The 23,885-nt window shown below is 34.4% G+C and overlaps 1 protein-coding gene across 1 annotated transcript in view; it reads right to left on the bottom strand.

The window, feature by feature from the left end:
* ATG4C (autophagy related 4C cysteine peptidase) overlaps nt 1–23,885 on the bottom strand; it is an 87,437-nt gene that overhangs the window by 4,063 nt on the left and 59,489 nt on the right. The window contains exons 7-10 of the mRNA XM_060089898.1: nt 19,707–19,843; nt 15,473–15,551; nt 14,737–14,813; nt 9,460–9,579 (exon numbers count right to left, since the gene is read on the bottom strand). Coding sequence (XP_059945881.1) covers nt 9,460–9,579; nt 14,737–14,813; nt 15,473–15,551; nt 19,707–19,843 — 413 coding nt within the window. The remainder of the gene's footprint in view (nt 1–9,459; nt 9,580–14,736; nt 14,814–15,472; nt 15,552–19,706; nt 19,844–23,885) is intronic.

Raw genomic sequence — 23,885 nt, 5'->3', positions numbered from 1 at the left:
TCTCATTCAGATTCTATGGAGAAATCAAAAGCTTTACAGACAAGCAAAAGCTAAGAGAATTCAGCACCACCAAACCAGCTCTACAACAAATGCTAAAGGAACTTCTCTAAGTGGGAAACACAAGAGAGGAAAAGGAACTATAAAAACAAACCCAAAACAATTAAGAAAATGGTAATAGGAACATACATGTCGATAATTACCTTAAATGTGAATGGATTAAATGCTCCAACCAAAAGACACAGGCTTGCTGAATAGATACAAATACAAGACGCATATATATGCTGTTTATAAAAGACCCACTGCAGACCTACGGACACATACAGACTGAAAGTGAGAGGATGAAAAAATTTTCCATGCAAATGGAAATCAAAAGAAAGCTGGAGTAGCAATACTCGTATCAGACAAAATAGATTTTAAAATAAAGAATGTTACAAGAGACAAGAAAGGATACTACGTAATGACCAAGGGATCAATCCAAGAATATATAACAATTATAAATATACATGCACCCAACAAAGGAGCACCTCAATACATAAGGCAAATGCTAACAGCTATAAAAGAGGAAATTGACAGTAACACAGTAATAGTGGGATAATCTAACACCTCACTTACATCAGTGCACAGATCATCCAGACATAAAATAAATAAGAAAACACAAGCTTTAAATGACACAACAGACCACACAGATTTAATTGATATTTATAGGACATTCCATCTGAAAACAGCAGATTATACTTTCGTCTCAAGTGCGCACAGAACATTCTCCAGGATAGATCACATCTTGGGTCACAAATCAAGTCTTGGTAAATTTAAGAAAATTGAAATCTATCAAGCATCTTTACCGACCACAATGCTATGAGAATAGAAATAAATTACAGGGAAGAAAACATAAAAAACACAAACACATGGAGGCTAAACAATATATTACTAAATAACCAAGAGATCACTGAAGAAATCAAAGAGGAAGTCAGAAAGTACCTAGAGACAAATGACAATGAAAACACAATGATCCAAAACCTACGGGATGCAGCAAAGGAAGTTCTAAGAGGGAAGTTTACAGCAATAAAATCCTACCTCAGGAAACAAGAAAACTCTCAAATAAACAATCTAAACTTACACCTAAAGGAATCAGAAAGAGAAGAACAAACAAAACCCAAAGTCAGCAGAAGGAAAGAAATCATAAAGTTCAGAGCAGAAATAAATGAAATAGAAACAAACAAAACAATAGCAAAGATCAATAAAACTAAAAGCTGGTTCTTTGAGAAGATAAACAAAATTGATAAATCTTTAGCCAGATGCATCAAGAAGAAGAGGGAGAGGACTCAAATCAATAAAATGAGAAATGAAAAAGGAGAAGTTACAATGGACCCCAAAGAAATAAAAGCATCATAAGAGGGCCTCCCTGGTGGCGCAGTGGTTAAGAGTCCGCCTGCCGATGCAGGGGATACGGGTTCGTGCCCCGGTCTGGGAGGATCCCATATGCCGCGGAGCGGCTGGGCCCGTGAGCCATGGCCGCTGGGCCTGCGCATCCGGAGCCTGTGCTCCGCAACGGGAGAGGCCACAACAGTGAGAGGCCCACATACCGCAAAAAGAAAAAAAAAAAAAAAAAAAGCATCATAAGAGACTACTACAAGCAACTCTATGCCAATAAAATGGACAACCTGGAAGAAATGGACAAATTTTTAGAAAAGCACAACCTTACCAGACTGAACCAGGAAGAAATAGAAAATATAAACAGACCAATCACAAGCACTGAAATTGAAACTGTGATTAAAAATCTTCCAACAAACAAAAGCCCAGGACCAGATGGCTTCACAGGCAAATTCTATCAAACATTTAGAGGAGAGCTAACACCTATCTTTCTCAAACTCTTCCAAAATATAGCAGAGGAAGGAACACTCCCAAACTCATTCTACGAGGCCACCATCACCCTGATACCAAAACCAGACAAAGATGTCACAAAAAAAGAAAACTACAGGCCAATATCACTGATGAATATAGATGCAAAAATCCTCAACAAAATTCTAGCAAACAGAATCCAACAGCACATTAAAAGGATCATACACCATGATAGTGGGATTTATCCCAGGAACGCAAGGATTCTTCAGTATATGCAAATTAATCAATGTGATATAGCTGATTCACTTTGTTATACAGCAGAAACTAACACAAAATTGTAAAGCAGTTATACTCCAATAAAGATGTTAAAAAAAATCAATGTGATACACCAATATTAACAAACTAAAGAATAAAAACCATATGATCATCTCAATAAATGCAGAAAAAGCTCTTCACAAAATTCAACACCTATTTATGATTAAAAACTCACCAGGGTGTGGGCACAGAGGGACCTTACCTCAACATAATAAAGGCCATATATTACAAACCCACAGCAAACACCATTCTCAATGGTGAAAAACTGAAAGCATTTCCTCTAAGATCAGAAACAAGACAAGGATGTCCACTCTCGCCACTATTATTCAGCATAGTTTTGGAAGTCATAGCCATGGCAATCAGAGAAGCAAAAGAAACAAAAGGAATACAAATTGGAAAAGAAGAAATAAAATTGTCATTGTTTGCAGATGACATGATACTATACATAGAGAATCCTAAAGATGCCACCAGAAAACTACTAGAGCTAATCAATGAATTTGGTAAAGTAGCAGGATACAAAATTAATGCACAGAAATCTCTTGCATTCCTATATACTAATGATGAAAAATCTGAAAGTGAAATTAAGAAAACACTCCCATTTACCATTGCAACAAAAAGAATAAAATATCCAGGAATAAACCTACCTAAGGAGACAAAAGACCTGTATGCAGAAAATTATAAGACACTGATGAAAGAAATTAAAGATGATACAAAGAGATGGAGAGATATACCATGTTCTTGGATTGAAAGAATCAACATTGTGAAAATGACTATATGACCCAAAGCAATCTACAGATTCAATGCAATCCCCATCAAACTACCACTGGCATTTTTCACAGAACAAGAACAAAAAATTGCACAATTTGTACGGAAACACAGAAAACCCCATATAACCAAAGCAATATTGAGAAAGAAAAACGGAGCTGGTGGAATCAGGCTCCCTGACTTCAGACTATACTACAAAGCTACAGTAATCAAGAGCGTATGGTACTGGCACAAAAACAGAAATATAGATCAATGGAACAGGATAGAAAGCTCAGAGATAAACCCATGCACCTATGGTCACCTTATCTTTCATAAAGGAGGCACGAATATACAATGGAGAAAAGAGAGCCTCTTCAATAAGCGGTGCTGGGAAAACCGGACAGCTACATGTAAAAGAATGAAATTAGAACACTTTCTAACACCATACACAAAAATAAACTCAAAATGGATTAAAGACCTAAATATAAGGCCAGACACTATCAACCTCTTAGAGGAAAACATAGGCAGAACACTCTATGACATAAATCACAGCAAGGTCCTTTTTGATCCACCTCCTAGAGAAATGGAAATAAAAACAAAAATAAACAAATGGGACCTAATGAAACTTAGAAGCTTTTGCACAGCAAAGGAAACCATAAATAAGACCAAAAGACAACCCTCAGAATGGGAGAAAATATTTGCAAATGAAGCAACTGACAAAGGATTAATCTCCAAAATTTACAAGCAGCTCATGCAGCTCAATATCAAAAAAACAAACAACCCAATCCAAAAATGGGCAGAAGACCTAAACAGACATTTCTCCAAAGAAGATATACAGATTGCCAACAAACACATGAAAGAATGCTCAACATCATTAATCGTTAGAGAAATGCAAATCAAAACTACAATGAGATATCATCTCACACCGGTCAGAATGGCCATCATCAAAAAATCTACAAACAATAAATGTTGGAGAGGGTGTGGAGAAAAGGGAACCCTCTGGCACTGTTGGTGGGAATGTAAATTGATAGAGCCACTATGGAGAGCAGTATGGAGGTTCCTTAAAAAAACCAAAAATAGAACTACCATAGGACCCAGCAATCCCACTACTGGGCATATACCCTGAGAAAACCATAATTCAAAAAGAGTCATGCACCACAATGTTCCTTGCAGCTCTATTTACAACAGCCAGGACATGGAAGCAACCTAAGTGTCCATCAACAGATGAATGGATAAAGAAGATGTGGCACATATATACAATGGAATATTACTCAGCCATATAAAGAAATGAAATTGAGGTATTTGTAGTGAGGTGGACGGACCTAGAGTCTGTCTTATAGAGTGAAGTCAGAAAGAGAAAAACAAATACTGTATGCTAACACATATATATGGAATCTAAAAAAAAAAAAAAAAAAAAAGGTCATGAAGAACTAGGGGCAAGACAGGAATAAAGACACAGACCTACTAGAGAATGGACTTGAGGATACGGGGAGGGGGAAGGGTAAGCTGGGACAAAGCGAGAGAGTGGTATGGACATATATACACTACCAAACGTAAAATAGCTAGTGGGAAGCAGCCACATAGCACAGGGAGATCAGCTCGGTGCTTTGTGACCACCTAGAGGCGTGGGATAGGGAGGGTGGGAGGGAGGAAGATGCAAGAGGGAAGAGATGGGGGGATATATGTATATGTATAACTGATGCACTTTGTTATAAAGCAGAAACTAACACACCATTGTAAAGCAATTATACTCCAATAAAGATGTTTAAATAAATAAATAAAATAAAATAAAATAAAATAAAAAAGTCACAGGGACGTATTGTACAGCATGGGGAATATAGTCTATAATATTTTAATTACTCTGTATGGTGACAGATGGTAACTGGACTTATCATGGTGATCACTTCATAATGTGTAAAAATACTGAATCACTATGTTGTACAATTGAAACTAGTCTAGTATTGTATGTCAATTATAATTCAATTTAAAAAAGAAAAAATACAATTATTAAAAAAATAAAGAAAAAAGATTAGAAGGAAATGAATTGTAGTGCTAATCTAAAATGGCAGCATCCTAGGTGAAAGACCTATACACTGAAAACTATATAACATTGATAAAGGAAATTGAAGATGATTTAAAGAAATGGAAAGATATCTCATGCTGTTGGATTGGAAGAATTAATATTGTTAAAAGGCTGTACTACTCAAAGCAATCCACAGATTTAATGCAATCCCTATCAAATTATCCAAGACACTTTTCACAAAACTAAAACAAATACTAAAATTTATATGGAACCACAAAAGACCCAGAGTTGCCAAAGCAATCCTGAGGGGAAAGAACAAAGCTGGAGGCAAAACCCTCCCAGACTTCAGACAATACTACAAAGCTACAGTAATCAAAACAGCATGGCATTGGCACAGAAACAGACACATAGATCTATGGAACAGAATAGAGAGCCCAGAAGAAAAACCCACACACCTACTGTCAATTAATCTATAACAAAGGAAGCAAGAATATACAATGGAGAAAAGACAATCTCTTCAGCAAGTGGTGCTGGGAAAGATGGACACCCTCACATAAATCAGTGAAATTAGAACACTTCCTCAAACCATATACAAAACAAAATCAAAATGTCTTAAAGATCTAAATACAAGACATGACACCATAAAACTCCTAGAAGAGAACATAGACAAAACATTCTTCAACATAAATCATAGCAATATTTTCTTAGATCAGTCTCCCAAGGCAAAAGAAATAAAAGCAAAAGTAAACAAATGGGACCTAAACAAACTTATAAGCTTTTGCACAGCAAAGGAAACCATCAACAAAATTAAAAGACAACCTACAGAATGGGAGAAAATATTTGCAAACAATGCACCTGACAAGGAGTTAATATCTAAAATATACAAACAGCTCATACAACTCAGTATCAAATAAAACAAACGACCCAATCAAAAAATGGGGAGAAAACCTAAATAGCTGTTTCTTTAAAGAAGACATATCGATTGGCCAACAGGTACATGAAAAGATGTTCAACATCTGTACCTCAATAAATAAATAAACAGACAAACAACAGGGTCCTACTGTATAGCACAGGGAACTATATTCAATATCCTGTGATAAACCATAATGGAAAATAATACAAAAAAGAATATATATATGTACAACTGAGAATATACATGTATAAAAGAATATATATACATATGTATGTACAACTGTACAGCAGAAATTAATGTAACATTGTAAATCAACTATACTTCAAAAAATTCAAGAAATAAATACATTTTTTAAAATGTAGTATACTGTAAAATGTACTACTATTTAGCAGTTTAAATGAATAAGCTAGACCAACATGAATAGATGTAATCTCCAAGTCACTATCAAATGAAAAAGCAAGTTGCAAAATGATACAAACATTTTTATATGAATATATAATTAATGACAAGTTTAAGAACATACAAAAAAAACAGAGTGTATGTTGTTTACAGATACATCAAGTATACTAATTTACACTAATTTAGATAGTGGCTACCACTGGGAAGGAAATAAGGGAATAAGATTGGGGAAGGGTAATACACTTCGATTATATAATTATATACGTGGGGTATTTTTTTTCTCCCTTAAGCTTAGAGGTAGCACATGGCTATTTATTATTCTATACTTTATATTTCTGTATGCTTGAAATTTTTAAAAACTAATTTAATAAAATGAACATATTGCAAAGTACAAACTTCTTCAGCCTGGCATTCAATACTCTCCACAATATTATTCCAACCTCCTTTTCTAGCCTCATACTTCACTATCTCCTATAGCAGTGTTTCCCAAGCCTTGGACATTTATATACCTCCTTCCTTATTTTCACTATATATGCCATCTCTATTACAATTAATGAATATTTTTCTTTTCATAATTTTAACCCCAGTAGCCTTGTACAGGTCAATGATAAGTAGGAAACCACATGTTTAATAAGCCAGCTATTCTTTTCTAATATGAATATACATATATAAGTATCAGAATATTTGTCCCAGGGTCACCTAAAAACATCAAGTATCACACTTTAGGTTGCACTGTCTTATAATAGTGGTTCTCAAATTTGGTGTACAAGATTACTTGTGAAGTTTGTTAGAAATGGAGGCTCCCAGGCCATACCTCTAGGGATTCTGATTCGTGCAATCAGAGGACAAAATATCGTGCCCTATATGTATCCATGGCACCTAACAAATTGGACTATTTGCCATTCTCTAGAGAAGCTCTACATTTTTCTTTTCCAATACTTTTCCTCTTGTTATCTCCTCTACTTCACATACCCTCCCCCTTCTCCCTTAGCCAACAGAAATTAAGGCTACACTTTAGGGCTCATATTAAATATCACCATCACAATAAAGAACTTTGACTTGGATATGACATCTCTCTCATTTTAACACTCCTCTTTACCCTATCAATTTATTTCTATTTCTGTATGAATGCTTATCATATTCAATGTAATACATGTCTACTTGTCTTATTCCACCTCCTGAACTATAAATGCTACTTGAGGGCAAAGCCTTGGTCACTTTGTGTTTTCAACATGACAGTTATTCAGATACTTGCTGGACTGAGCTCTGCTAAACACTGAATTAACTTAACAATTTTTATTAACATTTTAAAACTCATGTGGCATAAGCATTAGAATATTCATTCACATAGCATTACAAATTAAACATGAGAATCTAGACTACCTGGCCTCAATTTCAAAATGAGAAAACTGAAAATATACCCTATATAGAAACAAATAATTTAAGATGTTTCAATTTTCAAAGAAAAAAATAACAGTTTAACTAAAAATGCTGAATTCCTTTTTTAAGAAGGAAAATTGCTTAACTTATAATCTTCCAGGTAAAAGTAAATGATGAAGTTATTAACTGACAAAGTGAGGTTTTGATACTGTTACCAAAAAGCTATTAACTTAAGAACAACAGTATAATTAAAGCAAAGTTAATTGACTCTGGCAAAATTCTCAGTACTTCCATATTATATTTCAACATGGTTTCTCATTGCTTTAATACTGCATATTACTTGGATGCATCAAGTGCAATAACTTCTAAGTAGTTTTCCAGTGTAAAAACTATTAGTATAAAACCACAAAACTATCTGTTTTTAATCAGAAAATATCAACATGCAACTCATTTATGAATATTGTTTTTCTCAATTTGGTAACAGTAATTTGGGCTTTTTTCTATTCCAGAGGTAGACTACATCACTGTTCTAAATATACTTATTTCAACCTAGATAAAAAATAAACTAACGGAAACGTAAATGGGCCTTTTTAATGGAAAATGTTCATCAACATCAATCTATATTACCATATATCTATCTGTATTTGTATATTTTAGCACATACATGATACTTTATAAAGCCAGAGAATTGTCAAACTAAAATATACAAATGTATATACTAATTTCAAGTAATAAAAGAGGGGAAAATAGAGAAAACATATTTTCTTGTGTTCACTTGGCCTTTCAGGTTGAAAAGAAGGATGAAAAGACAACTGTGAGAAATGAGGAATAAGAAAAGGTTCTCACATATCTCATTTTCTCCTCTCCTCATTCATTTTTCTGTCATGTTCCTGTTATATTTCCTCTTTTACATGGCAGGTCAAGTAAACTAAACCTAACTTAAATGAAACTTTTTATTTTTTTTCATTCTATTTTTACATTATAAAAATAAAATTTCAACCCACTATGTCCATTTTCCTGAATAAAATTAATTGGAAGTAAAGCAGTAATAAGGTATACATATTATAACTGAGCTCAAGTTAAGAATTCCCAAAAATGATTCTAGTTTTAGTTTTACTAATCATAAAAAATGATAACCTACAATATTGATATTAATAAAGAGAGCCATCCAATTAGGCTTACTTCCTAAATAAGTAATTTTTTTACTTTCTAAAGTACTAAATATAGACAGAGTTTATGGCCCTATAAATGTTTTAGCAGTACTCAAGGGCCAGAAAAATGCAGAAGTTTAAAGGTAATAAGAGGAGTTAAATAAACCTATTTTCAAGATCCTATAAGTAGAATAGATCAGATTAAACAAGTTTATTGGAAGGTAACGATACAGCTCATTTGATAAAACAGTTCTGAGAAATCCAAAAACACCATTTCTCTTTACAAAAATCAAAACACTTGGACTAACAAGAAATAATGCACAATTTGGCTTGATCAAATACTTCATTAATTTTTTTCTACCCCCTAAGGTACTGCCCTTTTAAAATCCTCTTCAAATAAAATATAAGCTAATTGCTTGCACATGGCTAGTTTGCAGAGATTTTTATTTCAACAGTGCCACCTAGTGGAGCAAGCAATACTTTCAATTGGTCACTAAGTGATTTCATCATCCTCAAAAGCTAGGAATCCCCAAATAGTTGTATTTTCTGGTTCAAAATATTCTTAATAATATTAACATTCAAGGGGACATTTTATAAACGAATCATAATCTACAGATTTTTATCTTCTGATAGGCTACCTCTAATAAAAATTAGGTCATTTACAAATATTATTATAATATTTAAAATAAAAGTACCTTAGTGATTTCTTCAGAAGCGCGTTTGAAGTCCTGAACATTTCGACAGTAAAATCCTATTGTACAGCTAGGATCCATTTTTCGAAATGACATCTTTTTGGGAGAAGGGCAGTGGAATGTCTGTAATTTTAAAAGTTCTTTAGGATTAATTTAGTTTTATTTGATGGACTTAAGTATACAAAAATATTACTTAATTTAAAATTTGCTATTTAGCTTTTCTCCAAACTACAAACATGCTTTCAAATGGTGTTTTAGTCTCTCCTCTGCAGATGATCCCTCCCAATCTCCAAAGCTGTAAAACGTAAGCGCCAACATTGTGTATATTCAATTCACCAAATCTCCACCTTACACAACATTAGTGCCATTCTGCAAAAGAAAGGAAGTGTGTCAAAAGTGGTGTGCATTTCTGACACTTGCAGAAGGGAAGAAAAATGTGTCTCTGAAAAAGACATGAATAAGCTAGTACAAGGTTTAGAATCAAGTTAGCTATTTCTAAGAAAGTGTAATTAAGTCTGTTTGGTTAGAGATTTTTTAAATGCTTATAAACCTTTCAATAAGAACACGAAGACTTTGTAAACAAATACGCGGGTTCATGAAAATGTTCCATAATGATATGAAAAGAGATCAACATGAAAGTTTTAGTAATTGACACAATTAGCACATAATTACACATTCTCCCAACCCACTCTTCTACTGAGCTTTACCTCAAGTTCTTGCTCAGTCCCACACAGGATACAGGTGAAAACTGTTCTGTTACGGTCCTTGCCCTTCTCCTTACCAGTCCTCCTGTCCCTTAGTTCACTTTTCTCAAGTGGTCACAGTGCTAAAGATATAAATGAGCTAAGGAGACTGCTCTAAATGCTCTACTCTTGTCAATAGGCTGTGGCTACTAGTAGAGTCTGGTATCTTTAGAGAATGCAAAAGGAGGAAAAGGGCAGAATATAAAGCTAATCATTCCAATGTTTTTTTTCTTTACCACTACACTCTGGTATTTTGTTCAAAAGATTTTTTTTTTAACTGCGTGAATGCTTAGACACTTGTCCTTAAAAATTATTGATGCTACCAAATCTTTTTTTGTATGTATAAAAAAAAGTTTATGTTAAAAAGGAGGGCCATAAAAAGTATATATATATATTCATATTTGCTTATATTTGCATAAAGTTATCAAAAATTAACAAGTTTAAGGAAAGGAAGAAAACTGGGCAGATGGGAGACAGGTATGGGAAATTCTTCATTGCATATTTTATATTTTTGAATTAAAGAAGAAGCTCAAGAAATAATCTAGGCTGGATATGAACCCATAAACTTAAAATTTCCCTATATTTAATTCCTGAAACTAAGGGATTTCAACTTGAAACTATCTATTAAAACACAGAAAAATATAAGCTTTCATATTTATGTTCATGGTGAATCAGTCAAAATCACTCTTTTCTCTCCCTTTACATACATCCTAGTGATCCAATTAATATCCCATATTATCGTCAGAGGATATGCAAAATGAATACATTCCAAGCTGCTTTTTTTCCCCTTACAGACAGTTCAGTCACATGCTAGATTCAAATCCAACATCATTCTAGTAAGCATAGACCAAACCAATGTGTTTTCAAAACTATGACTTCTATGAAATGCTTAGCTAACACTTACTTTACAGTGAGATCCAACCTAGCTAAACTGGAACGTCCAGTGTTCTAGTCAACACAAGTATTGTCTTAGTTGGACTTTTTCTAACATTGTTTTACCTGTTTTATTTATAAAGAGATACTAAAAACAGATCTGGAAAGGCATAGAAGAGCTAGGTAAACTTGTTAGTTAACAATATACAGGAGTATTACTGTTTAAGGCTCAGACAGTTCCAGGTCATAGTTACAATAAAATTATTCTACATACAAGGTATCTAACAATAGTCATTTGCCCAACTCCTTCCAAAGCCAATAATAAGGAATGTTTATTTAGCTTTTGCTACTTGGGGATAAGAAAGAAGAGCCAAAAGTTTGTACGGTCCAACAAAGTATTTTTTTAACCTGTCTACATGGGTGCCCTAAATTATATCAAAACATTGATTCAAGTTTTCATGTAAGAACCATTGAGACGAAACCGGAATAGGCTTAGTGCTATTTCACTGTATTGCCTCAATCATCAGAGATAATAATGACAAACACTAGTTAATCATAGTTGTTTTGATACCTACAAAGAACTTTGAAATTATTCACCAAAACACAGATATAAATTTCTGATGACTGAAAAGTGAAATTGTTATTGGGTGTTCCTACATGAGTACTAGGACTCATATTACAGAAAGGCATTTTATACCATTTAAATTATAATCTTTTGTTCACCCAAGAAGATTCTGAAACAAACCAACATTAATTTATAATTCAGAATCATTTCTGTTTACTGTAAAACAAGTTAGACTTTAAAATATTTTCCCAAGGGGCATTACATAGCTATGTTCACTTTGCGATAATTCTCTGAGCTATGCACTTAGATTTCTTTTTTAATTTTTAAAATTCTGATGACTGCTAAGAGTAGCAGCTTCTGCTTCACAAACACATTTTAGCAAGTATCAAGAGATACACTTCTGTGACAATAAAGTATGTTTCTGAAAGAACTGGCCAGAGTGAGTCAATTCCCATTTATTTCATTTTTCAACACACTGTTTATTCACTGCCTAAACAAACAGTTAGATATTAGGCACCTACTAAATGCTAGGCCTGTTCTAGGCTTATTATATGGAATAGTGGACTCTATTACCTAAACATACAAATAATACTGAAATAAATACTTTTAGGTGTAGCTGTGTTATTCTGGTGATTTAGATAAAGCTTCCTAAGATAACTAATTAGAGAATATATCCTTACTAAAAAGCACCTCCTACGAACTGCAGTTCACATGTGTAATTCATAAAGCATACATCTTTCACCGATGAAGTCACTCATCTATCTACATAATCACATCACATCATTCTAATAGCTTTAATGCCACTATTCTCTGAACTTACTAGGATATATTAAAATAGTCACCACTGTATAACCTCCTAAAATCTGAAACTTGGAATTGGGGGCCCAGGAATCAGAAGAGACTAACATACCTATAATAAGGTTTTTCTTACCTTATTAAATAGAATATTAATATTAAGGTAATACAATATTACCTTAATAATAGAATAGATTCAGTATTTGTAAAGAGATAGAATCAGTCATTCTGAAAGTATATCATAAATAGCATGAAGCAACAGTCTCTGGTTTAAGAAATCTTAACTTATTAAATATATACACACACATAATGCATGTATACACACACACACACACACACACACTTCATAAATATGTATAAGAAAATATATATCCACTAGTCCTCTCATCCCAACAATTGAAACTCTGCCCTGTCCTAACCACTAGCGATGTGAACCCACAGTTCAACAGACCCTCACTGCTAAAGCTCTTCTTAAACCCACTTTCTTGGTGTCCCAATGTATAAGAAATAAATGCTTCTGTGCATTCAAGAAGTTACCTAATTTCACCAAATTTTACTTTACAAAGTCTCTTAAAATCAATTCTTCTTTTCCATTCTCACTTTCACCCCACTTCAAACTTTTACTGAAGTGATGAAGTGTTGCAACAGTCGCCCAATAATGAGCTGCGACCTTCCTAATATTGACTGTGTAGACATAACCAGGATATTCACTGACCTGGCATCTTTGTAGAGTCTCTCAAAATATCAGAAGAATAGTCTCTTTCTACTGGCCAAAATAACCAACACTAATAATCTTTTAATTTGCCTATTTTAGATAATACTAAAATACTGTGAACAAGTTTCCATCTGAATCTCAAGTGTTTACTTTTTTAAGGAGTCAGTTTGACACATACACACTGGAAATGTAACTTAGACATAGGAATCAGTGCCACAAGACCACAACGCAGCAGCAAAAGAATTACAGTGTAGTTCACGTAGCACAATTCTATGTGCCTCCTCCTACAGTATCAATCAGCCAACTAGAAATATTTATTAAAGCTTACATGCAAAATATTATGAAGGAAGGAAGTAGAAAGCAAAGCTGATTCTGGCCTCAAGACGCTTGTACTTTAGTTGAGGTAACAGTCTACAAAAAATGCTAAGCTGTTTTATAATGTATCTTTTAAAACCAGTTTTTAATCTTGTGGTTTATCCATTTTCATAATCTATCCCCTAAGTACTTATTAGGTATTAATATTAGCTAGCAGGCTTTTACTAAAACAAAGTACTAAACCACATTTCCATCTTGTCAAGCCCTTGAGAATCAGTGATCCATGCCACTCAAGTGATTATTTTCAAAGTCTGTAAAAGCATCACCTGGGAAAACAAGAACCAAAACCATGTAATAATAACATGTCTCACTTATGCACTCTCAAAATTTTCTGAATTAAAATGCTGCACATGGGGCTTCCCTGGTGGCGCAGTGCTTGAGAGTCTGCCTGCCGATGCAGGGGACACAGGTTCGTGCCCCGGTCTGGGAAGATCCCACATGCCGCAGAGCAGCTAGGCCCGTGAGCCATGGCCGCTGAGCCTGCACGTCCAGAGCCTGTGCTCCGCAACGGGAGAGGCCACAACAGTGACAGGCCCGCGTACCGCAAAAAAAAAAAAGAAAAAAAAATGCTGCACATGTATAATTGATTCACTTTGCTGTATACCTGAAACTAACTCAACATTGTAAACCAACTATAATGCAATAAAATTTTTTTTAAATGCTGGACCAGAAAATGATTAACATAAAGGAAAGGAAGACTTTAAGAAATCAAAGCTAAAACAAATGCTAGAAACCGAATTAAAACTCGTGAAAACTTAACTAGAGGCTAGACTTAATTACTATACTTAAAGCAAAATAATTTTGCAGGCTCCTTCAATCACTTTGTCACTCTAACCCAACTCCATCATCTTCTTTATTTTTTTTTCCCCCTTTCTTTTTTTTTTAAACATACCTAACATTTTTAATTCTTCAGTACTATTCAGCTGTATATGTACAAAATTACTTGGAGGCCTGATCATTAATTTTGGTAGGGCTAGGGTATCTAACAAGTTAGAGACAAAGATAAATGAAGAAGAAAGTGTATTGTAAATTAAAATTCAGCAACGAACTATTTAACCTTTGACCGTTGTATTATGGTTTTATAAATTAGTAAAATATTTATTATTATCTTGTAACTGTGATACCATAAAAGTGTAGCTGCCTAGCACATCTCTAAATAATTAGAATTTGCTTCATATGGTAAGAAAACAGTACCAGCTCTTTATCCACAGTACCTCAAGAGGAAAATCCTTTATGCTGACATCTACAAAAGATTGGCAGTAATGAGGATCCATGTAAATCAAACTGTCATCTACAAGGACAAAACAGAAGACAAGTAATTCAAAAAACACCTTATTATTACACTGCTTACAATCCAATTTCTATGTAGAATAGCTGAAAAAAATCTGGGAGTAACAGCTTGCCAGACTGATATTCATTGACTGAAACATAGGTTTGCACAGGACAGATTAACTTTTGCATAATCAAATATGCTTGTATAAGCAGAATTTTTATAAAGTGATGAGACTGTCATTTAATTTTTGGTGATAAAATTACTTTCACAAACACACAATTATATTCTACAGTTTGCATATGAAAAATGTATTGCACTACTTTATCCTGACAGGAAGAACATATTGCTTGTCATTTTATCATCAACTAGCACCACTAAAACTGGTAAAAGGTAAATATATAAATAGCAACTGCCAGAATATGGCAGCAATGTCTTCTAAAGTTTAGTAAAACCAATAAATTATGCCTTGTTTATGCAATAACAGAAATTAAATATACATTTTACAGAATCCAATTATGTTTTGGACCAAATGACAAATGAATGGCTATGGTAGGGCTGATAAATTTATAAGGTACTCATTTTGCTCCGTTAATCATCCTGTTTCTAGATGATCCTATATTAACTTTCCAACTTTTAAAAGAAAACAGAGAAGAAATATATTTTACTAAATCACTAACCTTGAAATCCAGCAAAGTAATATGACTGTTTAGGTTTGCCACCAACGATACCCACACAATATTCAAGGCTTAAAATACCCTGCCAAAATAAATTAATTCAGATTTAGAGTCAAGAGACAAATGATAATTATTCAAAACAACCAAATTTGTATTACTACTAGTAGTAGTTCCCAAATTTTTCACCACCAGTTTTATTTTTATTACATTTTCCCCATGTTCTGAAATCCTTTTGTCCACCAAACTATCTTCCATTTTCTTTAAACCATTCAACAACATTAAACAATTACTATGTGCCAGTTATAAACAACATAACCATGGAAAGGCAGTAAAAATGACTGCCAAAGTAAAAACATTTGGCCTTTCAGTTAGCTGGTGCAGCCTTGCTGTGATCAATGTAGTATTTTCATCAGGTTTTTTGAAATGCTAGAAATAATTATTAGACATTGTTACTGTTTTCACTGAAACTTGAGTCTTAGAATCACAAACTAAAAACCATTTTTAATCAGTGGCATTCATGACAAAATTTTTACGCTACTTCATTTGGAATAAATATAAAGACTAATGAAAACAATTTAATCCAAGGAAAATAATAATTATTACTGTATTTAAACTCAGTTTATTTTACTAATCATAAAATATCAGTGATACCTCAATAAATTGTTTAATATTTCCCTCAGCATCTATTCTAAGCAGAACTCTATTTAAGCTGGGCCAAATAATTCTATACTTTTTAAAAAAACATGTCCATGGAGTGGAGTCAATTAAAAACATGTCCAGTGGAATCAATTAATATCCTATCAATAGTTTCTACATTAATTTTAGCATATATTATGTTAGAAAACACTAATAATGATAAAGTATATGTTATAAACCCCCAAAATATTAAACAATAAACTTTCCTTCTCTTAAATGAGAGGATGTTTCAAAATCTAGAAGGTACAAAAATAAAGACTGTATGAACAAATGCTTTTTTCCTTTAACAAGTAAACAAACCACAGTTTTGTTTAAACTTAATTATTTTCTTAAAAATAATATGTGGTGGTTATTGAAAAAACACACACAGAAATTTCCCAAAACCCCAACACTCATCATTATTAACATTTAGGAGAATACCTTCTTGACATCTGTCTATATTACATATATTCACATATAGATTTATAAATACAATTTTATATATATGGCATCATACAACATATGCTATTGTAACTTTTGTCATTCATTATCTCATAAACATCTTTTCCTATCAGTAAATATAGATCTATATTATAATATTTAATGGCTGTAAATTTTGTATATTTTCAGTCTTGTGAAAATATCATAGAGGTTTTTTTGGAAAGGAGAACTGCACTGAAGAAATTACAGAAACAGAGAAGGCATATAAAGTTAAAATTTTAGAGCTAACTAAAAAATAAATTAAGATGAAATTATACCAAAAAACTTGATAATAATCGTTATTATTATTCTATTGTTATTATCATTCTATTAACAGTTCTATCATTCTATTGCTTTCCCCCTAAATAAAAATCCTTAACTCAATTAGAGAGTGCCTTACTTTAATCTGAGGCAATCTGATCAGCTGAAATACAATGTTTCTGATACAGGGACCCATGAGGAAGTGAAAGTTCTAAGTCCCTCATAGCCAAGAAAAAAAAGAAAAAATACATGTATGTATAACAAGAATCATCACAGACTCGCTTCAGAAAAAGAATGATTTCAGGTAATGGAAGAAAGACTTTGCTTCTTGACACCTATATTTCCTTTTCAACAGATTAGAGCAGATTTAGCAATAAACACTTATAAGTAGATTAGGAGCTAAAATGCCATTACATATAAGAAGCTGTATCTTTGGAAACTTGAAACACTTTTCAGTTCCTAAAAAAGCTTTTTCACAGTTATCTAGTGGTGAGAATTGATTGAGCTGTATCCATGAAGCAATAAATAAGACTGAAGTAATCAGTCAAAAAGGAAAGTCCTAATTTGTCTTGCTGAAGAAAGAGAACATATTGGATTTTCCTCATTCCAGGTCCTTTTAAAAATAAATAAATAAGTAAACTTCCTGTGGTAAGAGCTGATAAAGCACCACACCAAATTTCTTTCTCCTCACAGAAAGCAGCAGGAGATGGTAACCATCTCTGAAATACTGTGGAATTACCTCAATCAATAAATTTTAAAACTAGAATTGAACGGTGAATTTTAGAGAGTGCAATGCACAATGGTTTGGCAGGAAAAAATACAGCTGCTAACAAAGGATGAGGAGGAAGAAGTGTAGTGAGGGGCAGTGAGTGGGGCAGTGATGGAGGTACAGGAGGAGGTGGAGAAGGAGGAGAAGAAAAGGGAGCAGAAATGGAAGAGAAAGATTACTTTTCTTTTAGGGCTATTAGACACACTATTTTTTCACTGCTAACTGAATGACTCTTTACATGCTCTCCTTTTGGCTTCTGACCCAACCACGCCCTGACCAAGCACAACGTAACACTACTTCACTCAGCCATTTAGGCCATTTTTACCTGAGAGTTGAAAATTTTAAATGTATTAATAGTCACTACTCTAAAAGGGGACTGTAGCATAAATTAAGTTAGTAGAAGCTCAAAGAAATGTTACATTTTAGAGAGTCCATATTTTAGGGGAAAATATGAAAAACAACAAAAGTTCTGGTCTCTGTCACCAGTTTGTTATCCGAATTTGAACATATCACTTAACTTCTGTCATTTCTGTTTTATAAAGACAATCCAGTTCCTAGCTAATATGAGGGTAAAATGAGATAAATCTGTATTAAAAGTGTTATACAAAATGAGAGTTAACAAATATTTGCTGAGCAGCTCCTATATGCTAGGTACTAAGGATCACTTTAACAGCTAAGCATGGTTTGTTTCACTACAATGCAGACTTCAGTGAATCACTCAACAGCGTTAAGCAGTCCTGCCATCTGATAACTTTTATCAACACCACCAAACAGCAAAGCTCTCAGCCAGATGAAGCATGCCTCAAAGCTATCTGCAGTCCATTTCACCAGGAGTGGCGGTCTGGCAAAAGAGTCAGTTCCGAGACTGCCTCAATTTCTGATCTTCTCATGGTAGTAGAGGAGGCAGGGGAATTCATTTCAGATTCGGTTACAACCAACAGAGACATGACAACATGCGAGAAGTCTCAAAACCCTCTGTGGATCCACTAGATGAAATGGTTCATATCTTCTCACATTCCACCAATAATTCTACTAAAGAGTCCACATGCTAGAAATCAAAACCCCCCTTTTATCTAGGGTATGTATACATTATTGGTTATAGTACTGGTATTATTAGTAACAAGTATGACTGCAACAGTTTAGTAACGATTAGGAAAAGCCAATATACCAGCTAGACTTCCATATACCACATACTGAAAATAACTGCTCTAGGTTTTTAGAATTGGTACAGTCTAGAGTGAGGATATATATTCTACCTATATACATAGGGACCACAATATGGGGTTAATGCTTCATGTGGGGAACAAATCTAAACTTTATTTCAAGATTACTATATGCCATAACACTCCATTCAAAGAGGAATTCTATCTCTGGTCTTGATTTTATTAAAACTATGAAAATAACATAAATACTATACTCTCAACTAGAAACTAAGTATTTCAAAAGTTAAAGTTTTGTGACAAGATAACCTAATTAGACAGGTTCTTTTGGAAATAAGAATTATGTGTTCTGAAATAGAACAGACTTTTAACTGGTTAATATGAAGAAAACAAAGTTGGAAGCTCCCCATACTATCTTCATCATTTAGTTCTATATAAATAAGTATTCTACCTACTGATGGACCTTATGGTAGCACAGGAAACAAACTAAGAGATAACGCAGCAGCAATAAAAAAAAACTCATTTTGTTTCAATAATTACCTAGATATAGTTTAATGTGGGTTTTATGAATAAACAAAGGTACATATTTTTAAAAATCACAAATAAGGATGATGGGAACTGTAGACATATTTCAGACTATGATTATTGCTGCACTGTATCCCCTTGATTAGCTGAAAAGATTAAAAGCCTTTTTATTTTGTCATAGAACACCTTACTCTTCAAATCACATCTGATCTTGTAATACTGAAATTTAAGATCTCTAATGTCAAATTTTACAATCTACAACTATAAAATCATCACTACCCATTTCATAGAAAAAAGATTGCAAACCTTCTCTATTTTTCATAACAGCCAGCATTGCCTTCAAAAAATTTTAGCTCTTATTTCATACCTTTACAAAATCTAAATAGTCGGCATTGGTTCTTTCTCCACCAAGTCTAACAGGAACTAGAATAATAACAGCTTTGTCATCTGTATTATCAGAGGCCATGGAAGTGCACTGTTTATCAATTACATCAGAACTGTAAACTGAGAAAAACACAATTAATATGTATTAAATTTTATAAAAATGATTTTCAGAAACATTTGTACCCTAATTTCCCCCCCAACAATGGCCAGTCATATGATCTCTGACATCACTAACAAGGTCTCAATGAGTTAAAAAATACCTACCTCATTTATGCATTCAACAGATATTTATCAAATAACTACTATATGGCACTGGGTCCTCAGCAGTGAGCAAAATGGAGAAAAACCCCTGCCCTCATAAGGCATACCATCTAACAGGGAAGTAGACAATAAATAAGTAAAATATAAGATATGTCAGACGATGATAGGTGCTTTCAAGAAAAACAAGGGAGAAAAAGATGGATAAGAAATGTAGAGAAGGGGTGCAATTTAAAATGAGGTGGTAGGGAAGTCACGACTTAAAGAAAGAAAGAAACCAAGAAATGCAGATACCTGGGGGGAAGAGATTCCACATAGAAAGATCAGCAAGTGCAAATGTCTTAAAGCAGAAGCACTGCCAGCTTGTTCCAGGAACAAGAGAGCAGTGCCTCTGCAGGGAAGTGAGCAAGGGGTACAATAATAGAAAATGAGGTTAGGAGATAAAGTTACAGATGGGGAGAGAACGAAGACAGACTGTGGGAAATCTTAAAAGCCATTAACAAAATCTTCAGTCTTTACTTTGAGGGAGATGGGAAGCCGCTGAAGAGTTTTTTTAGGAAAGGAACGTCATGCTCTGATTTATACTTTACCAGTCTGGTTCCTGTGCTAACAGACTGCAGAGGGCAAGGGCTGAAGCATAGAGAAGTTAGAAAGCCACTGCAGGAACCCAGCAAGAGATGATGGTGGCTTGAACAAAGGCAGTAATTGTCAAGATATGGAACGGTCATGGGATGATCATGTGCAGGTGGTGAAAACTGATCAGTTGAAAATGAAGAACTCCCTAATACATTAAACATAAGATGTGAGAGGAAAAAAAGAGTCAAAGATGAGTGGTTGAGTGGTTTTCATATAAGCAAACAGAGTAGGCGGGCTGCCATTTACAAAGACATAGAAGACTGTAGGAAGGGAAAATATAGAAAGGAGGAGTGGGAATTCAGTTTCAGACATGCTAAGTTTGATCTCAAACTTTATCTCCTAACCTCTATTAGACATGCAAGCAAGGAGGATGAGTAGGCAGGTAAGGACATAAAAGCCTGCACTTGGGAACAGGTCTGGGATGGAGATATAAACTGGGGAATTGACAGGACCCAGACGGTACTGTAAAGCTATGAGACTGGGTAAATCCAAATCTGTATACACAGAAAAAAAAAGTTGAGATCTAAAGACGTAGCACAACACACCAAGTACTTTAGACATAGGGGGATAAGGAAGAATCCGCACAGGAGACCGTGAAGGAGCAGACACAATGGTAAAAGGAAAACCTGAAGAGTAGTGCTCTGGAAACTAAGTAAACAAAACATTACAAGGAGTCGGGGAGAAGTCAACAGTGTCGGGCCTCCCTGGTGGCGCAAGTGGTTGAGAGTCCGCCTGCCGATGCAGGGGATACGGGTTCGTGCCCCGGTCTGGGAGGATCCCATATGCCGCGGAGCGGCTGGGCCCGTGAGCCATGGCCGCTGAGCCTGCGCGTCCGGAGCCTGCGCGTCCGGAGCCTGTGCTCCGCGACGGGGGAGGCCACAACAGTGAGAGGCCCGCATACCGCAAAAAGGAAAAAAAAAAAAAAAAAAAAAAAGAAGTCAACAGTGTCAAATGCTGCTGACAGATTGTGAGGTAAAGACTGAGAAGTGACAACTGGATTTAGTGAGATTAAATTATTGACAAGAGTAGTTTTGGTAGAGTGATGGGTATGAGAGCCTAAGTGGATAGTTCAAGAGAAAATGGGTGGATTTGGTGGAAGCAAATACAGACAAAACTTTATTTTGTTTTGTTCAACAAAAAAAATAGTTTTATTCAAAACTTACTTTACACCCATACTCCCTGTCAGCAAACTCTTTTACTCTTCCACAGTTAGCTGATTAACAAATTCTGCCACTGCGGTCCCAGTTCCTCCCTAAATTCCAAATTTAGATTATGAGCTATCATAGTCTCCTGTTTACCCACTTCCCTATCCCCCATAGTCAGTCTAAACCAAAGCCACAAAAATGGAAAAACAGTTCTTTCCATGTTTCAATTCTGTCATCTTATTTTTGCTAAACTACTCAGTAAAGCCTTCTAATTATAAACCTTCAAATTCTCTCACTTTTCTGAGGCAGTGCACACGTGACCATCCCTATCTTCCACTTTCCACTAGCAATAGTATTTCCACTAGCATATACAACAAGTTCTTCCTTATCAAATGCTTCTTACCCTTCAGTCTAATTCAACACACATTGATTGACAGCCAACTATTTACTGAAGTTTTCTATGCCACAGAAATATAAAAGCAAATAAGATCCTTACTTCACAGTGTCTGGCTCAATTGTTTTGGTATTTTCCCTTCACTTTCAACATATGTAAGGGCTATGAAATAATCCAATTCCATAACACAGGCTCACTACAGCAGTGATTGCCAACCAAATGGTTCTGGTACCTTTCCCCTACCCCTGCTACCTTAATAATCATTGACCTACCAAGGAGATACAGATAAGCACACGGTGATATTAAAAGTGAATTACAAGCACAATATTTAATAGAGGTATTTCCAAAATGTTACAGAACACAGAATAATAAACTAATTCTACCTGGTGGGAGTTGGTAAAGGCTTCACCAAAGGTGTACCTTCGAGCGTGTTCATAAAGAATGAGTAAGAGTTAACAAAAGGCATTTTAATAATAAGGGGCATTCTAAGCAGAGGCAATAATATCAGCAAAGACATGGAAAAAAGATAATGATAGTATGCCCAAGGAATGGCTTGCAGGTTGATGGTACTTTGGTGTATCAGCATGGAAGACAGTGTTGAGAGGTGATGCTGGAAATGTAGGTCAAGACAAATGGTAAAGAACTTCATGTGCTTTACATGCTACAATAACTTGAGACTAGAGTTAATAGACAGTCATTGGTTTTAAATTAAGGGACATGATCAATTTCTTTTGATCAGATGAATGAGAGAAAGAAAAGAAAGGGAAATCAAGTTAAAGTCCAAGTTAGAGATAAGGGTCTGATCTAAATCAATGAGAGTGAAGAAGAGAGAGCAGATTTCAGATGCATTTTTTTAAGTATAATTTGTTAAGCTTTGGTTGACTAACTAGATATAAGCAATGAAAAAAGAGTCAAGAATAAGTACGCACGCACGTGGACATGATACTATTAGTGAAGAGAAAATAGAAAGCAAGAAAGGAGTGGTGTAGAGGGGAATGACAGGTTTAATCTTAAACACGCTGAATTTGAAGTGTTTGTAGAACATCCAGATGGAAATATTTGAAGGACAGCAGAAAATACAAGTTACCTCATATTAATACAAGTAGCACTAGAAATGCAGTTTTAGAAGTCCTAGTATATAGAGCACAGTCCTAACTACTTAAAGGCATGGAAAAATATGCAATTACAAAGGAAGAGAATACAGAATGAGAGGAAGAGAAAATGAATAGAAAGTGGAGCTTTTAAAAACACTAATGAAGATGGGGGTGTGGAGGGGAATTATTAATAGACTCTGGCTTCACCTAGTTCCTAACCTCACCATCTATCAAAATGCACTACAGTAATATAAACTCTCCCTTTAGAATTTTAAACATCAGTGTTCAAAATTTTAAGATCTACTTCAAATTACACAAACCACTTAGATATTGAGTAGCTTTGTGTTCTTTAATTAACTAACAATATGCAACGCATAAGACCAAGGCTGATTGATATCAATAAAAGCACAAAAGGCAAATTCATAAATTATTTAATGACTAATTGTTTAAGCACATCCTCTGACTTAATTAGAACTCTTAACACAGTACAGTTTACTTGCAAGATTTCCTACCTGAAAAACAAATACAATACCTGCAAAATTCACACACTCATCTGAAAACTTAAAACTTTCATGTTCATATGGCTATAATCATGGCTTATCACTCTTTCTTAAAAATCCAATTAACCTTAACAA

This window comes from Mesoplodon densirostris, chromosome 2 (genome assembly GCF_025265405.1).
Source record: "Mesoplodon densirostris isolate mMesDen1 chromosome 2, mMesDen1 primary haplotype, whole genome shotgun sequence".
Lineage (NCBI taxonomy): Eukaryota > Metazoa > Chordata > Mammalia > Artiodactyla > Ziphiidae > Mesoplodon > Mesoplodon densirostris.
The sequence above is the reverse complement of the archived record's forward strand: the minus strand, read 5'-3'. Positions and strand labels throughout refer to the sequence as shown.